This window comes from Fringilla coelebs (genome assembly GCF_963513975.1).
Source record: "Fringilla coelebs genome assembly, chromosome: 7".
Classification (NCBI taxonomy): domain Eukaryota; kingdom Metazoa; phylum Chordata; class Aves; order Passeriformes; family Fringillidae; genus Fringilla; species Fringilla coelebs.
The window spans coordinates 4,841,330-4,860,191 of NC_140035.1; the positions used below are offsets into that span (position 1 = coordinate 4,841,330).

At 37.9% G+C, this 18,862-nt stretch overlaps 1 protein-coding gene across 1 annotated transcript in view; it reads left to right on the top strand.

The window, feature by feature from the left end:
- LRP1B (LDL receptor related protein 1B) overlaps positions 1–18,862 on the top strand; it is a gene marked incomplete at both ends in the record, with an annotated part of 618,484 nt that overhangs the window by 404,413 nt on the left and 195,209 nt on the right. Inside the window, 7 exons of the mRNA XM_084209463.1 lie at positions 804–984; positions 3,793–4,012; positions 5,638–5,827; positions 10,671–10,793; positions 12,822–12,962; positions 16,193–16,318; positions 18,054–18,170. Coding sequence (XP_084065589.1) covers positions 804–984; positions 3,793–4,012; positions 5,638–5,827; positions 10,671–10,793; positions 12,822–12,962; positions 16,193–16,318; positions 18,054–18,170 — 1,098 coding nt within the window. The remainder of the gene's footprint in view (positions 1–803; positions 985–3,792; positions 4,013–5,637; positions 5,828–10,670; positions 10,794–12,821; positions 12,963–16,192; positions 16,319–18,053; positions 18,171–18,862) is intronic.

The window sequence follows — 18,862 nt, forward strand, 5'->3', positions numbered from 1 at the left end:
TCTGTCCCTTAAGCTCCAGATCCTTGGTTAAATTCTCTCTTCTTTTCCCTTCCATTCTTAGCACTTTTCTCAACCTCTTTGACGACTCCAAGACCAAAGGCCACTCTCCTCTTTCAGGAACTTTCAATTTCTTCTGACACTGTCTTTTCCAAAGAACGTAGCAAAGGCACTGAGAGATGAAAAATAAAACTGTCAGTGTCCATCAGTGTCCTGGGGAAGCTGGCTGAGCTGCTGGCACTGCTCTCAGACACCACCTGACCCACAGTTGTTCTGTGCTATGGTGATTCTTGTGAGACCAGGTGGTTGCTGGCTTAGAAATGTCACCATTCTCTTGTTTCATGTCCTAGAGAGCTCATTCTGACACCTTTGCTTCCCTCCAGCTTCTTACACCACAAGGAAAAATAGTTTCCCAAAAGTGATGTTCAGGTGTATCAGAAACACGGATAAAAATGTTAAAACACATTTTGCAAGGCTCCTCAGCTCATACCACTGTGTTTTTTTGTTGGGTTTTTTTTTTTATTTTTCAAATAGCTTTCTCCTATTTTGTCTTATAGGACATATTGTCATCTCTACACCTGTGTCTGATTTACCAAATTTAGGTTTAGTTTCCTAGGTGAACAAGCTTTAGTTGGTACTTTGGTCGGTACTAAATATCTGTAATTTGCTTTGGACCTTCAGTAGATAAGGGAAAAAAGCACTTTTAGAAATATGACACCTATATCACATAATAAACAGTGACCATAAGTACACATAGAACATAAATAGTATGAAACTCTTACTAACTGCTCTCTCTCTCTCAACAGATCTTGATAATGTGGAAGGCATAGCAGTGGACTGGATTGGAAATAATCTGTATTGGACCAATGATGGCCACAGGAAAACCATTGCTGTTGCCAGGCTGGAAAAAGCTGCTCAGAGCAGGAAAACCTTGTTGGAGGGAGACATGTCCCACCCCAGGGGAATTGTTGTCGATCCTGTCAATGGGTATGAAGCAAACTGATTTTTCTGTAGTGGTTGTCTTTGTGGCATGAACACAGGATTCAGTTTGCTCAGGATGAGGTTTGTAGAGTCATGCAGTGGTCTGTAATCCTTCAGGAGCGTGTAGGATCTGTAACTCCTGCCCAACATTCTTGCCCTGAAGCCTTCAGAAGAATTTGTATGCCTGTCACTGGTGCATGTCTGTCCTGTTAATCTGAATGTGACTCACCTTTTTCTCAAATAAATTGAAGGTGTAAGTCCTTTATGAATTTTTAATATCAAGTGAATTTTAAGATACTCTCCTGTGTTTCTCTCTCTGTAATCTCAATTTCTGGAGAAATCTCAATTATGACCATATCCTTGTACACATTGGTTTACAAAACAGAGACACGTACTCTTCATTACTTATTAGCCTAAATTAATTTTGGTAAGCTGCATAATAAAGAAAACCACAATATATTACTGTGGTATAATGGTTGGTTACTTAAAAAATCACTGAATGATTTGGATATCCAATGATGTGGGTAGGTAGTTTCAGTGTGGCTAGATTGATTGCTATTTTCCTATTATAGAAAATATTTGCACTCTCAGGTTTTTCCCTTTTGAGCCTGTCCTTTGAGGAGTGGAAGTGACTGTGGAAAAGCTGCAATTCATTAAGGTCAGACAGTGAGGGTATAAAATGAGACCACGAGCCATAACCACACCTGCAATTACTTTGTTAAATTTTCCAGCTCAGTAAATGCATGGCACAGGAAGCAGTGTATGAAGATGTATTGCCTGAAAAGGGCCATTATATAAAACACTTCTCTAATAAAATAGCATGTCCTTCATGATTATACTTCTCATGGAAGCTCTTCCTGAGGGATAGCATTTATTATGGCTTTTTAATTGTGTTTCCAAAATTTTAGTCTTGATTTAACCGGTGTTGGAGCATTAACTGCATTTTGAGATACAAGTAAAGCACACTGACATAAATGCCTGTCACTGTGAGCAGGTTTTAGCTTATGACAGGATAAATGGAATAAGGACAGACAAAAAGTTAATGGGGAAAAGCTCAGTAATTGCTGTTGAGAAGTCATGTAAATATTTGTGAAACATATTTTGTCTCCCAATAAAAAAAGTGCCATATTGACCTGAACCTCGGGGCATGTGCAGGGTTTATAATTCTGTGATTAAACCTAGTGCTGTTAGAGTCAAACATGCAATGGAGTTTGTAAGGCTTGTAGATCAAAAATAGATTGATGTTCTTTGCACATGTTTACAAAAACATTAAAAGAACCCAAAACAACCTTCTAGTGGGTCATTTGAGAGAAATGAAAAGTAAACAAAAAAGTTGCATATAAATATCCACAAACTTGTGTCATGCAATTTTTTTTCCAGTCTCTCATAAATATCAAATTATGCTTATACATAAAATTGCATTTGAATATTTTTTTGACCAGTAGATTTGATCTAATTTACACAGGAAAATAATTTTTTACTTCAGTTTATCATTCAAAATTCAGTATTTAAATTCCAGGACTTTATTCTTCCAAGTACAGGCCAATTAAATGGTTATTGGGTTAGGATCACAGAAGGTACTTCAGAAACATAAATCTGGTGAAAGAAAAGGTGAGGTATATTAATAGCAATTAAAGCAGGATGAACAAATAGGATTTAAGACTGGCATGATGTTTTTGTTCTCTTTAATGCTTATTAATTGAAGTCCTAGGTTTGACTAAAAGTAAACATCTGCTGTCTGGCAAATGTTTTCATTTATGAAATGATGTGACTTTATGTGATACAATCTGAGATAATTCACAGAGTGCTTACATTTTTCTAAGTGTTTCTTCCCATTAACTCATTTCCTTAGGGAAAAACATGTTTTAAAAAAAGAGAAAAAAGAAAAGTGGTTTCTTGGCATATTTTTTACCCTCTGTTTTTGTACAAGTTCAAGTTGCATATTTTAAATGGTTGAAATCACTGTTTTCAAGGGCAAATTCTGTAATAGAATATGATATTCAGAATAATTCAATAAGGAAAGGTTTATTCTGTAGTTTCCAGTAGAGAATGGCTCATAGAATTCCTCTGAGCCAATACTTTTAGAGGAGTTAATAGATTTTTTAAACTTTTCCAAAGTAATATTGGTGCCTCTCTTTCAGACTTTTTTGGATTTTTTTTAATCTATATTGCTGCACTACAAGCCATAAAACTATACTCAAATTGCCTACTGGCTTTTTTTTCAACTAATTTTCACAGCAACTGTTTCTAAACATTTTTGTGATGGACAAAGTACACCTTACATTTTTCTGAGTGATTTAGCTGCTTTCATGAAGTTCACAGAACATCAAGGTTACCCTTTAGCTCTAAAACCAGAGTGCAAATAATTATTGTGCTGCAACTTCTTTGATAGAATTAGGTGTAATAAAAAGTATATTTACATCATAAAGGCAAATTGACCTGGCCAGAACCAGCTCACTGAAAATGTGAGGTTTTTGACAGAGTCAATAAAAGAAATGGTTTAAAAAAAAAACCAACAAATAAAGAAACCTTATAATTCTGGTGGGAATAAATAAGGTCTTAGTTCTTTCACTTTTCTTGTCTGTTGGTTCTCTGGTAATCATGTAATTTATCACAATATGAGCAAAAGAACATAAGTGTCACTTCAGCAACATCCAGTGGTCAGGGACAGTAAATAGAGTTGCAGAAACAGCAATGGAAAGAAACCTGAAAAAGTCAAAATTGCTCTGGCTTGGACGAGCCGCTGCTAAAAGCCGGCAGCACAATTCACCTGATTAAAATGGGATCTGAATGCTCATTTCTGTAATTCCCCAGATGGATGTATTGGACAGACTGGGAGGAAGATGAAATAGATGCCAGCGTGGGGAGGATTGAGAAGGCCTGGATGGATGGCTACAGCCGGCAGGTTTTTGTCACATCAAAGATGCTCTGGCCAAATGGTTTAACTCTGGACTACCGTGCCAACGTGCTCTACTGGTGTGATGCCTATTATGATCACATTGAAAGGATCTATTTGAATGGGACTGACAGAAAGGTAAAAGAGAAATGCTGCTGGTTTGCCACGGGCCTGTTCTGTCTCTGGATTTTATTGTGTCGTGTTAAAAATACTTCCCAAGGATTTTAAAGTGTGCGGATCCCACGGCGTGTCCCACGTCGCCACTGCTGGAACCATGGTGGCAGTCTCGAGTGAGAGGCTGAAACACAGCTGAGGGTGTTCCTCTGGCCTAAGTGACACCAAGCCTGATTTTTGGCCTATTTTTAGCCTATTTTTTCTCATGTGGCAATGAGTTATGTTTTGATTGAGCCATGAGGCTGAAAAGAGCTTTTTGATAGAAAAACCCTTTTTTTTTGTCTTTGCGAGAGAGAGGCTTTTCCCTGAACTTTGCTGGATGGGTTTATCTGAATCTCTGCACCCCTTTTGAGCATTTGTGGTAATATTCAGAGGGGCAGCACTCAGCAAATGCTGTCAAAGATGGAGAGAGATTGCTTTAGCTGGTACTAATGCCTTTACTAGTTGGATACAAGGCTGTGCAGTCATTCTGTGTGGGTTTGTAGAAGCAACAAGCAACAGAATAAGACACTGACAATGGTTAAGGCTCAAACTGGAGTCTGATAATTTGGGGAAGTTTTACCATCTGCTTCATAAAATTAGTGACTAGTGAATAATAAGAAACACATGTCTACAGGTTTTATTTTGATGTGTGTCAGAATGTTGGGGTTTTTTGGTTTTTTTTGAAAAGTGAGTTTTCTAGAATCTAGATGTAATAAAAATGCATAACTACTTGAATTTATGTAGCTGGAAATAACTGTAAGATACATTTTTTTTAATGCTTAATAATTTGTATTTAATTATAGGTTATTTTTGTCAAAATTTAATGGGGTCAGTCACATCTATAATTCTTTAACACAGTAAAGATTTTGGGGGATAGGGAGGTCCTTAATTCCACTAATAGCTGTCAGATTATTGACTGATTGATTAATTTGGATCAAAAGCAGTTCGAAGATGAGGAGCTTTGACTATAAGATTTCAAGTCCAAAGAGGAAATTTAAAGGGCAAAAGGGGATGATGTTTGTCAATCACCTCAAAAGAGTATTCTAGTTGTCTTTTTCTCCTTGTTCTCCTGGGTTTGTGGCTAGAAATAGACAAGGGAAGGCATGTGAGGCTGGTTCCTCCTCTCTACAGGCAAGGTAGAAAAAAGGCTCTTGGTTCAAGCAAGGATCCCAGCCAGAAGGAGACCAATGACTCCAAACTGAATCTGCTGGGATAAAATCACAGGATCATGGAATGGTTTATGTCGGAAAAGTCCTTAAGATCTTCAAGTCCAACCCTTAATGCAGCATTGCCAAATTCACCACTAACCACGACCCTAAACCCCACTTCTAGGTCTTTCCAATCCTCCCAGGGTTAGAGACTGCACCAGTTCCTGTGTTCTCTGATGGGGGCCACTTAAAGTGAATTTCTGTGAATTTTTTTTCAAGTTAGATATTGGTTCTGCTGCACAGAAGGGCTCTGCACTCTTGATTTCATTTTATTGCAGTAGGTTGTTATGTTTGGGACAGTAATGATCTCAGTTTTTCCTATTTCTTGTTTTACCCTCTCTAGAAAATTAAAGACTCTTTCAACCTTGCTGATGCTCACCTACCACTAATTAATTGCAGGTAGTCTACAATGGAAAAGATTTGAACCATCCTTTTGGACTGTCACACCATGGAAATTATATATACTGGACAGACTACATGAATGGGTCAATTTTCCAGCTGGATCTGATAACGAGGAATGTGACACTCTTGAGAAGTGAGAGGCCACCTTTGTTTGGGCTCCAGATTTATGATCCACGCAAACAGCAAGGTACTTATACAGCTTCTTCAGAGCTTTGTTATTAAAGGACATTTTTCCTTAGAGTCTCCAAGCATTTTGAGGTGACTGGATGAACAAAAATAGAAAAACAAATAGGAGTTGTGGCATGAGAAAGTCCAGAGTTTCAGTCCATTGAAGTAGAAATTGATTCTCTCACAAATAATAAAAAGTGAATCACAGCATTATTCCTGTCTGAATTCCTTCTGTGCACTCACACTGCCTTATTGCCCTTTTCCCTTGTGGGACCAAGAGATGCTCTGCAAGTATCAATGACAGAGAAAAACATATCTGCATGGGTCCATAGATATAAAATATGTGATTACATTTACCTTTTCTTAAATGAGATCATAGATCCTGCCTGCATTTTTTTCTTTTTTTAAATTTGCTCCCCAGTCTTGGTCTGCAATCAACACTGCATGCTGCACAGGATAAAAGTAGTTACTTGAGAGTAGTGGAAAAATCCAAAGTTGTTGCTACTTGGATCAGTAGAGAAATGAGATAAAAGCCATAAGTTTGCATGGATGGAATTTAGAAAATACAATTGCTACTCTATAGGTGAAGATAAAAATGTGTTTTACTGAAGGAAACTTTGAATTCCATTTACTGCATGCAGTGTTCCTGTGAGTTGTTGAGTATTTTTTTGGTCGCTTCAGTTAAAACATATTACTAATTACCAGAATGTTTGGTCTGCAGCCAAACATAAAAATGAGCATCAGGAATTATTATAGATAAAATACTGTTTAAAAGATTATTTTTTTACTGTTTAAATTTTCTCTGTTCTGATACTAAAATTTCCTGTCCCTAAACCAATCTGGTCTGTGTAGCACTGTGCTAAGTCAGAGATGCTGCAGCAGTGTTCCTCTTATCACAGCTGCTTTTTAGGGACTCTCTGACATTCAAAGACATGTAAAAGTATAGTTTGTGTGGAGTTTTTTTGTATTTAGTATGGGTTTTGTTCTCTTGGTGCTTTTAAGGCAAAATCTGGGCCCAAATCTACCCTCGAGGTGGCCAAATTTCAGAATGCTGTGCCTGCTGATAGAAGATGCAGTGTTTGCTTTCAATATGACTGCTGCTTTATTTGGTACTCAGAAAATTCCTTTATTTTTCAGGAAAAAAAGGGGCATTCAATGCAGTTGCTGCTGGCTTCCAAATAAGCTGACACCAGAGAGAGAAAGTATTGCCTCTTAGACAGTTTTGCTGAACGGGCTAAAGTCTTAAGGGAGGGAACTTGGCTTGTTAATATATTCTTTGTTTGAAATTGTAATTGGAATTTTGTAAGCTAAGTGCAGCCTTTAGGAACTTCCCTTTTTGTCGTGATCAGTGAGGTTGATCTTGCCATTGCTCCCAAAGGAGCATAAAAATTTCTTTTAAAGAAACTATTTGTGTGTGTGTGCATGTTTTCCTTGTAAAAGAGCAAGCTCAGGGCTGAATAGTTGTATAGAGAAAACCGCTTTATAGATGAGTGGTATATTGAAGATATAACATGCTGTAACCTGCACATGCCTCAGAAACTTTTGGCTGTGGTATTTTGAGGTGACAGCTTTGGTGCTGCTGGTCTTGTGACACAGGCAGGAACTGTCATTTCATTTGGGCATGGTTCAATTCAGACTGGCATTGTTTAGGGGGGCTTTTCCAGGATGCTGTTCCAATCCTGCTTTGCTTTGTGCTTTGGGTAGGGACATGAGGCTTTTGGGATCTCGTCAAGAAGAGATGTTTTTCATTGTCTCTCTCTCATGAGGCATGATCCCATTGAAGTTTTTGGTTTGTTTTTCTTGTTTCCCTTTCCTTGCTTTCAGAGCTTGGAATTCACCTTACTTTCTTAGGCTGAGTTTTTGGATCTCTGTGCATCATAAAATATGGGAGGGTGAGGCATAGTTATCATAACAGCTCAGAATATGACCCTGCAGGTATTTCCACTGCATTGAAAGGCTGGATTGCTGCTCCCATGGGAATAACTCTGGACTAAGTGCATTCACAGCAGTTAAAGTAGCCTCTTTTGAAACCAGCTAATGTTTTAGCTCCTCAGATGGCAAAGAAGAGCTCAAGCACCAGGCTGCTGCTCCTCGTTTGTGGAGGATGACCCTAAGAGTGGCCTTACACAGTTTAACAGTACTTGAGGTTAGGTTCATAAGAAACTACAAATACAATAAATACTTCAGTGTATCTCCTAAATCTTCATGGTTTCCATTTTTTTTTTTCCTGAGAGCTTTGAAATGCAGTTACATTGTTGTAACTGGCTTAGCTCTGGACTAATTTTTTTGCTAATTAAAATGGAATTGGCCTAATTTATTCACATGCAAGAAAGAGGCCAACAACTGTTTTAAAAGCTGTCAAAATATGAAAAATATGATAATAGCTTAGAGAATATTTAAAAAGTTGGGACTACTTTAAGAACAACCATATAAAATAGCTGTTAGGAATTATAGTTGAGGAAATTTAATTCCCCAAATACTTGATAGCTTTACAGGTTCTACAGCTTGCTCAATAAAGAGGCTTAACTTACTTGAACTGTGTTTTGGGAGACATTTAAGCCTAGGAGTCTCTTCAGCAAGACTGATGAGACTGAAGGTCTCCTTGCACCTTCAGGTTGAAGACTGCACTTTATAAACCTTTTTATCTTGGATCTTTTTGCTTTTACTCTTGTTACTTCTATTTTCCTTGTCATCATCCCCTCTTTTATCACTTTACCTAGCACATAACCCACTGTGCAGGAGTTTGTCATCCCAATTATGAGGTTAAGTAGGAACTTTTCATCTTCAAGATGGACCACTTGACTTTGATCTAGTGATTTCATAGTTGATAGTATTTATTTTCAGCTTTCATTGGGTTTCAGACTCATCACTATATGTTTTCAATATTTGGCTGAAATAGTCTTTTATTCTGCAGATTTATTTTCTTTTAGTGAGGTGACAAACTCATATACAGGCTTTAATTAAATCACTGCAAATGTTTTGACTTGTGCCATGTAATTTTGGAGTCACTTTTGAAGGTTTTATTTTGGTTTCTTTATTTTGGCAGCTTCTGAGAACTTATTAAAACTTTGTTTACTGACATCCTTTGATTTGTACAATGATGGCCCTGTAAAGATGCAGAGACTTTCAAGGCTACTTTTTCTGAGGCTTTGTTTTACCTGAGCTTTTCAAAAATTTAGACTCAAATACATTTCTTCGGTTTTTTGATGTTTTGTTCATAATATTTCTGTTTTGGTGACCACAGCTGTAACAGTGGATTTTTTTAGTCATTTGATCATAGTCCAGACTTGAAGTCAGGATCTAATAATGTATTAATTGTCCAGTCTTAGCTCTTTCTAAAATTGTGATCAAGCCCTCAGACTTCTCAGAGAATTCCCATTTTCCCTGGTTTTAGACCTGTGTTCTTGTCATCTCACTCACACCCTGCCCACTGAAAGTACCACAGTGGCCTTTCACATCATTCTCTATTAATCATTTTGCACAATTTTATTTAAAAGTTCACTGGGTCTTTAATGGGCTGTTTACACATTTTCTACTAAGAAATGTTGTGTATGGTGGATCAGAAAAAGTATAGAAAAAGGTTATTAAATGCTGCTCAATATTGTAAGACATATTAGGGTGCATCTCAAAATATAAAAATTTTCAAAATCTTAAATTATTTGTTCATTGTCTGATGTTCATTTGATAATTTAAAGAGATTTCCCTGCACCTGCAGGACTGGCTCTGATGGGACACTTTAATATCCATGTTCATAGCTCCATGAGAACTTAATATTATATTTTCTAGGAAAAGTGAAGTGAGGAGCTTTGAGAAGAGGGAGTCTGGTTTATGGAGTCTGGTTTAGCCCAGCAAGCTGATAAATGTTTTCTACACTTTTAAAATGAGGAACTGCTTTTTACTAGCACAGGAAGATAAAAAAAAAGGAAAAAAGTTTTCATTAAAGGTTCAGCAGACATGAAGTTTTGTATCTTCCTTGATCATAATCACTTCTCACCAGCACCTGAAATCAGCAGAGCTGATTTTTTTGCTCATGGGAAGCTGGGTGTCCCCAGCAGTGCAGCTCTCAGCAAAGGTCATGACCAAAGTGACACAAACAGAAATTGGGACATTTGTGGGCTCTCAGTGACTGAAGTCTGGCTGCCTCAGGAATGAGGTGGTGAGGGTGCAGCAGCCCTTGGTGGATGGTGAAACACCTGACAGCTGGCAGGGTTTTCATGGGAACAGCTTGGGGAAGGAACAATAACACAGAAAAGCAAAGCACAGCAATGGCAGATGCGCTCAGAAAAGAGTCGTGGAATATTTGCCTGTATTCTGTCTGCCATAAATCTCTTTATACTTCTGTTTTCTCTCTTTATTTTTTCCTAATCTATATTTGTAGTCACATTGCTTTAACATGTACAGATGCCAATTAACTTCAGAACATTCCTTTATCTCCTGTGTGGTTCCTTGAAGCCAATGTGTGCATGTAGCTGTGCCAAATATTTTGCAGTATTTGTTCCTTTCAGAAAGCAATGATAAAATTATTTGAGCTGGTGGTGAAGTTTTTTGCGGTATTATTATTATTATTATTATTATTATTATTATTATTATTATTTTATCATCATAAATATTATTGTTATTTTGTTATTGCTATTGTTATTATTACTACTACTACTAACAATAGTGATCTGTAACTAATTATGTTTAAACATTAAAACCCACAATAACTAAAATATGAGAGTAATGTGCTCCTAACACAAGAGGAAAGTAAGTGCTAAAAATTCTTCAGTTGTTTATGTTCCTAAAGAAAAAAAAAGGCAACTAAAACCCCCTTGTTTAGTCCTAGCATGGCTGTTAAAGTTGCTTTTTATTTCTTTTCCCAGGTGATAATGCCTGTCGTGTTAATAATGGAGGCTGCAGCACTCTTTGTTTGGCCATTCCTGGAGGCAGAGTTTGTGCCTGTGCTGATAATCAGCTTTTGGAGGAAAACAGTACAACCTGCATGAGTAAGATTCTTACAGAATATCTGAGTTGATGCTGCTGTTAAGGGATCAAGTCAGACATGAAAATAAAACCAGAAAGTGTGGCCTCCTAGAGGGTCTGTAAGACAAAGACACATTACCTGAATAAATATTCTAGTTTACAGTTTACAGAATAGAAAAGATTTTCCAAAGAAAACAGAATATTAAGTAGAGTATTTAAGGATAAAATGCATTGGAAAATATTTCAGCACATCTGATATGATAAAGCCCTTAAATAGTTCATTGAAATATTTTAAAAATATCAGAAATGGATCCATAGAATTATAAAATTAAATATATATGAACAGTTTTGAGATTATTGTACTAAGTGTCTTAAACAGAAATCTGACATTGAAATGTTCATTAAGAAACTGTTCATAAAACACATCAAGCAGATGTATTTATGTATGATAGATTCTTACACAGACAGTGCAAATATTGCTGTCTTTCATCTTTTCTTTATTTATCTTCATTGAAACAATGATAAAAGTTATTCTAATAAAGGTGAGAATTTCAATTGAAATAATAACTTGCCAGGTACTACAGGTATGTCTGTTTTAAAATGCTTAGACATGTTGTTTGTAACTTTCTAAAAGTTTTCTCTGATTCTTTAAAGTCTCATTGATGTATTTCTTGAAGTTAATTGTAACATTTTACATAAGTCTCCAGCAATAAGCTTAGTAGAGACGAGAGAAGCATGAGGATTATTTCATAACATGATGAACATTATGGAGCCTGCAATGACCAGGCAGAGCCATCACTTAGGAAAGAAAAGCTCTTTTTCTTTTTAGCAGAAGTAACTGGAATGGGGAATCCTCACTGGTAAAATGGAATGTAGGCATTAGGAATAGAGACAAGAGAGTTTGAGAGTGGAATGGGGCAGGTTTCCTGGATTTTTCCCAACACACGTCACTGCCTGGCTCTTTCCAAAGACTCTGGTATTCTTCAGAGGGTCCTGGACTGGTGTGTGCCATTTACACATGAAGCATTCTGAACCTGATATGGAGGAGAGCATCTGCCTGGATTTATTAACAAGCTTCTATATTGCTACTTAACTCTACCCCAGCAGAATTTTATCCTTTCTTCTCTGCCGAGTCTTTTTTCTCTACCAGTGCATAATGCAGGTGTTTGAGTTGTTGCTTGGAGACAAGAATCAGCTTTTTAGTAACCATTTCCAATCTCTAAATGTGCACCAGAATTTGGCCAATGTCTGTCAGAATACTTCCTGTTTACTTTTGATGAGGTATTGCAATATTGAAACTGATACTTTACACTGTAATCGAAACACCAATTTTAAAACCAGTTTGAGTGCCATTCTGCTCAGAGTTTTTCTATTTATTAAGAGATCATTCCTTCAACCACATTCAGATATGTGTGCCACCACAGGCTTCAGGTGGAGTTACCTCAGATGTGCTGAGTTTATTTAAAAACACTCTGAAGTGCTAGAACAAGAATTGATATTTCCCTCAGTTTGGGAAGGATGTTGAGATGCTTGAGCGCATCCAGGGGAGGCAATGGGGCTGGAGAGGGGCTGGGAACACAAACCCTGTGAGGAGCCACTGAAGGAGCTGGGGGTGCTCAGCCTGAAGAAAAGGAGACTCAGGGCTGCCCTCATCACTCTCACAGCTCCCTGTGAAAGGTGCCTGTGCTCAGCTGGGCTGGGCTCTTTCTCCAGGCAGCACTGACACAACCAGAGCACAGAGCCTCGAGCTGCACCAAGGGAAATACAGGTTGGATATCAGGAAAAAGTATTTTATGGAAAGAGTGATAAAGTTCTAGAATGACTGCCCAGGGAGGAGTCCCCATCCCTGGGTGTTTAACAAAGCCTGGATGTGGCACTGGGTGTCAAGGTTGAGTTGAGGTGTTGAGGCTGGGTTGGACTCGATAATCTTGAAGGTCTCTTCCAACCCAGAGATTCTGTGAATTCTGTGATAATTATTTATTTAGGGGCAGTATTGCATCCTGGCTGTATCAAGCAGATAAAGAGATGTTCTTGTTGGATGTTTTCCCCAGTTAAAGAGGGAGAAGTGCTGCCCCAGCTGTGCAAGGCGGAGCAGTTCCAGTGCAGCAACAAGCGCTGCATCCAGGAGCGCTGGCGCTGTGACGGCGACGACGACTGCCTGGACGGCAGCGACGAGCACTCAGAGATCTGCTGTACGTAGGCACTTCCCTTTTGCCCCACAGCCCATGCTTGACTTCAAGGATTGCAACCCAAACCATGCACCCAAACTAAAGCAATCACCTTGCAGCCGTTCCTGCAAATCTTTCATTTCCTTCTTTTCCTGCGTGCAGGGATGGCAGCCCTTTCAAATCTCGCTGGTGCACTCGTTGCATAGCACAGTGCCAGAGCTGTCATCTTTTGGGGTTGGCAGAGTCATTCCTGATTCTTTGAATATTGGTGGGTTTTGTTTTGTTTTCCACTGTTTCTTACACAGTATAACACCCAATGGGAGGAAATGGAAAAAGGGAGCCAGGCTCTTCTTGGTAATGTCGCTGGTAGGACAAGAGGTAATGGGCACTAACTGAAAAGCATTAAATTTGTCTTAAAATCTGAAAGATAACACTTTTTTACTGTCAGACACTGGAATAGATTGCCCAAACTGGTTGTGGAGTTTCTGTCTGTGAAGATGCTTGAAACCTCTATGGACACAGTCCTGAAAAACCTGTTCTGTCTGGCCCTGCTCAAGTAGGGGATTACACCAGGGGATTTTAGCAGGTCCCTTCCAACCATGAAAATTTCTGAGATTGTATAATGCATTTCTTAAAAAAACACTCAAAAATCATCAGGAAAAAAAAAACAAACAAAAAAGCTAAATAAACCCAAAAAACCCCTCAAGTAATCAAACCAACAAAGTAAACAAACCACCTCCTCCCCGAAACTCCCCCAAGAAAACCAAACCAGCAGCAAAATCAAAAGTCAAATCCCTACACAACTTGGAGTATTAAATTACTGTACGTTGTGTTTAAAGTAATAGTTTTACAAGAGATGTATTTTTTTGCTGTAGAGGAGTTCCACTGTTGAAATGAAAAATAATAGAAAACATACCAATTATGTCCCTGTCATTTCTGGAAGGTTCTTAAGTGGCCTGCTTTAAAATTAGTGTTGCAGCACTGAGAGTCCTCCTCCTTACTCTGTTTGTCACAATGCTTTCTATTTCTGTCCTCAGATCTTTTCTCTGAACCAAATCTCCTTTACTGAAATGAAAGTACAATACTTCTCCCAATCAGTTGTAGACATGAACACTCTTCTGCTCTGCAGTACTGTAGAGTCTGAAAACTCTTTTCATAGTCTCTCTTTCTTATCTCTTTGAGACCAAACAACTCTAAACTGTTATAGGGTTTTGTTAGTTTTTTGTTGTGTTTTGTTGGGTTTTTTTGGCTTTTTTTTCCCCCTAGTGGATCATGGCAGGTTTTTTTTTTTAGATTTCATTGCTCTTTTCTGAAGTGATTCTAGGGGTTGGATGTCCAAAACTGGACAAGTGTATTTCTGCTGAGGCCATTGTGAAGCTGGTTAAGGTGAGAGAATGTGTTTGTGGAGGGTGATTTTTTATTCATCCTTGGGTAAATCTTGCCTGCTTCACACGGGCCTGATCCTGCTGATACAAACTGATCTTGTGATCCTCTGTAATGCCCAGACCTTTTGCCATATGGCTGTTAAATGGCCACTTTTGGATTGTTGTCTTTCATTTTGTTGTTTTTTTTTTTTAACAGTGTTTATGGATTTGGGTAGCTCCATGTGGTAGCCATTGCTGATTTCAGAAATATTTTAAGAAATATTTTCCTAGTTCTGAATTGTAGAGCTTACTCTCATTTTGCTTTGAAACCTGCATTTCCTGCACTTAAATTAAGGAGCTCAGCTAATAAAGAGAGTGAGAAGGAAAATCTTTCAGCAGATTTGACTTGATTGTCTTTTAAATTAGTGTGAGGAAGACCAGTTCATTGATCAAAGCTTGCAATTCTCTGAGGATTTATACAAAAATAAATGAAATAATAACCTGAACGTGATCTATAGTTTACATGGGCAGTGTGATAACATTGATCTCTTCTCAGCAGTTGCCATAGTAACTCCAATAGTTCTTTATGAGTTTGAAATATTTGCAATTATGAGTACAATACACGTTACTAAATATACATGAGCCAAAGCTAAACGACCATTTAAAGCAGTATCTATGTCAAGTATTAAAGTCAAATTAAAAAAAAAATACTTCAAATTGTGATTTTATTGCTTGGATGATCCCAGTTTTATTCTCCAATCACATTGCAAACTTTGGAAGTAGGAGATTGGGGACACCTTTCTGCTGAGATTATTAATTATTCTCTGCTTCCTGTGCTTCTGCACCCTGCACACAGACCAGGGTTCGTGTGCTATTGGTATCACCCTCGCTCTGTGTCGTCTTCAATTGCAAGAATAGGCAGAAAGGTCAAAGATAAAAGCTGCTGAAATGTCAAGGATAAGCCTGCAAGACATCCTTTCATTTTAAATACCCTTTGTTTCCAGATGTATGTTAAACTTTAAAAAAGAGCCTGTGGAAGACTGAGTAGGTGAAAAATAGCTGGAGATTATTTTTAACCCAGTGTTTGGAACCGTGTGCAGTTTACTGTTCTTGTCTAGATCAAGATGAGCAAGATCTGCTAATAATAGATGTTATTAGCCTGAAAGAAGCAGAGCATAAACACTTACTACAGTTGCAAGAGCAGGCCAATAGTATTTACATAAATCCTGTGCATTCAGCTTCATCCTTTCTTGAGAATTGGTAGCCAGCAAAAACATGTTTGAGAGATACCTCGTTCACTCCTGAATCCCAGATATTTTTTTTCTGTTAGTTTTACACCGTGTTGCATATTTCACTTTTTGACACCTACAATTTCATGGTGAGTAAACAGCAGATCTATATGTGGCCATTGACAGTAATGTGCCTCATTTTAGAAGCATTTTATGACCTGCCCAAATCCCTGCTCACTGTGGTGTCATATTTTGGATCTGCACTTAGCAGCTTGCAGCTGTTCCCTTTGGTGTTTTCCTTTGTTTATATGCACTTTAGTTTGCAAACCTCATCACACTGCCCAAATGTGATTGAGAACGTGTTTCTTTAAGGAAACAACTCCATAAAATGCTGCTACCTTTTATCACCTAATAGAAGAGGATCCCCATATTGGCATCTTTATTAGATATTATTTAATTTATGATTGAAGCACTGCAATGTTTGTAATTGACTGGTTGGCTGAACAATCTTTATGTCATGGTAGTTATACATACAAGATAACCACGCTAACTGCATCACTAGGGAATAGCATTTAATGTGTTCTTTTCACAGATTTCACAGCTGTTTTTCTCAGGTTATCTTCTTAGGGGGAAAAAAACCTTCTCTTTTTGTCCTCCACAGTCAATCACAGCTGTCCTGATGATCAGTTTAAGTGCCAAAATAATCGCTGCATTCCCAAGAGGTGGCTTTGTGATGGAGCTAATGATTGTGGTAATAACGAAGATGAATCAAATGAAACTTGTGCAGGTAAAAATTTTACTTGGTTGTGCAAACAGTTCCATGAATAGTTCAGGACTGATTTGAACTAAACTGAACCAAGCTGCTACTTTTAATCTGATTATTGACATCTTAAATGAATTCAGATTTTGATGCCACCGAGACTGGAATGCAAATTATATTTCACTTAATCCATGTGCTTGGCTGTGCTTTCCAAAGTTATTCAGCTCTTAATCTTTCCATATGGGTTGACTGTCAAAGCAATGCTCAGGTACAAACTCTGAGGTACAAATCTTTTTTGGCAGTTAGAACTTTTTTTAGTGTGCTGCGATGGGTGCCGTGTCACCAGTAAATTTTATTTTATGCTGATTTAGTTTATGCATAATTAGTTATTCAGTTTCCACTCGGTGCCTTTAAATTCTTCTCATTTTGGAGTTATTAACTGGTGAGTGGGTTTCTAAGCAAACAGCAAGATGAGGATTGTTTACTGATTCCACTGTAGTAAATCATGGAATTCCCAAATCTGTCCTTTGCTTGTGTGGAAGTGATATTTAGTGCTTGTTGTCAGAGTACTCCAAACAAGCATTAAATCTCAAATATGCAACATGCCATCCATCAATAAGCTGATGAGTGTTTTGAACTGAAGTGCAGTGCAAGACAACACACACTGTGTATTAAAATATTCCCTGTTGCCTTACTGCCTTGATATTCTTTGATATCCAACTGTTTGCTTGTAGGGTGAGAGTCTAATTTGAAGACCATTTTTCCAACCCTGTGTCAGTTGACAATGAATCAAATTTTGTATTCTTGTTTTTCCATTTATTCCTGCAGTGGCAAACACAGTTAATGTTTAAAAAATTACTTTGAAATATCTTAAACTTAGATTCCTCTTTGGTGTTTTGGGCTACTTCTCTGAAGAAAAAGGAAAATGGTAGTTGAAAATAATAAATGAAGAAATATTATTTCAGTCACTGGGGTCTTTGACATATCAGTCATTTTTTTAAAGTGTAGAATAACATGCAGGTGAACTCTAAAAGCTCAAAATTGTAATCAAAATCTGTGTTGCTATCTCTGGCATTTTTATGGGTTCAAATTTTAAATAAACAAAATTATACATAATGGCAGTTTTCTATGTTAGCTTTTTAGTGACATTTTACAACTCATTTTACAATTCATTACTTTCAAAGTAATTTCTGTAGCTACATAGCACAAATTCTTTTAGTGATCCTTATTTCTTCAGGAGAAAGACATGCATTGATTCCTTTAATGGATGATTGCAGTTCAGTGTTTGCAAAGGCAAGGATTCTAAGTAAAGTGAGGCCAGGCACATCACACACAGGCTAATTCCCATTTTCCTGTGTAAATACAAAACTCACATGATCATTGTTCATGGTGTGGAACACAGGCTGTTACTATTCCAACTGGTGGGCATTTTTATGCCCTGGTTTTTGTTTACTTTTGTTTACTTGTTTAATTCTTTTCTTACCACCTAGCTTTGCACAGTTAAATCTAGAATTTCATTTTATTTTATGAGGAAGAAACCACTAGCAATTCCACACAGCAGAGGTAGAACACAGCCCTGCAGGTGACCTCAGTTTTCTCTGAAATCAAAGGAGGTGAACGATGTTTAGTCAGAGCAGGGGAAAGGTGCAGCAGGCCAGGAGGTGCCCTCCAGCCCTGCAGCTTCTAAAATCAGACACCCACCAAGAGACCTAATGGATCTAGTCCATTTCCCTTGTATTTTTGGAGTGCTTTGTCTTGACAGCAAGAACTTGTCAGGTTAATCAGTTTTCTTGTGGCAACGGACGGTGTATTCCGACGTCGTGGCTGTGTGACAGGGAGGATGACTGTGGAGATGGAACTGATGAAATGACATCCTGTGGTAAGTGGATTTTTGTTTGGGGGGGAAAGGAAAATTCTTCTGTAACATATAAAGCATATAGGGATCTCTTGTCAAATTAAATGGCAATGTTATTACTGAAATAGAAAATAGACTTTGTTTGGTTGATAAATAAACCCCAAAGCAAATGCAACATTTTCTAGTTAATGAGTTTTTAACTACAATACCAAATATGCAGATCAATCAAGACTTTTTTAATTTACAGCCCATTATCAAATGCTGTCACCCTCAAAAATCATACTTTATCTCTGCCACATACTTCTCCAATGGGCCCCCTCAGCATATTCTAGATGTCAATAAAATCAGCCTGTTTCAAGCACAAAAGGAGTATATTTGATCTTGTATTTTTCTGGGAAAAAACAAAAAGTCTTGGTTCCATCATGAGAGAGTATCAGCAGCTGTGCTGACTGCTGCTTTGCTGAGATACTGCAGAGAGGGGTGTGCTCTCTCTAATCAGCTGCTTCCAAACAATTAAGGATTTTAATAGTCACTTGTTTTGCAGGGCACTGGTAACTGCTGTGAGTCTGAGAGCACGAGGGTCAATGAGCTGTCTGCAGATGCAGAATCACAGAACAGGATGGATTGCAGTGTCGAAGCACAGGGTGCTTTGGGTTGGAAGGATCCTTAGAGACCATTTTGTTCCAACCCTCTCCATGGGCAGGGACACCTCCCAC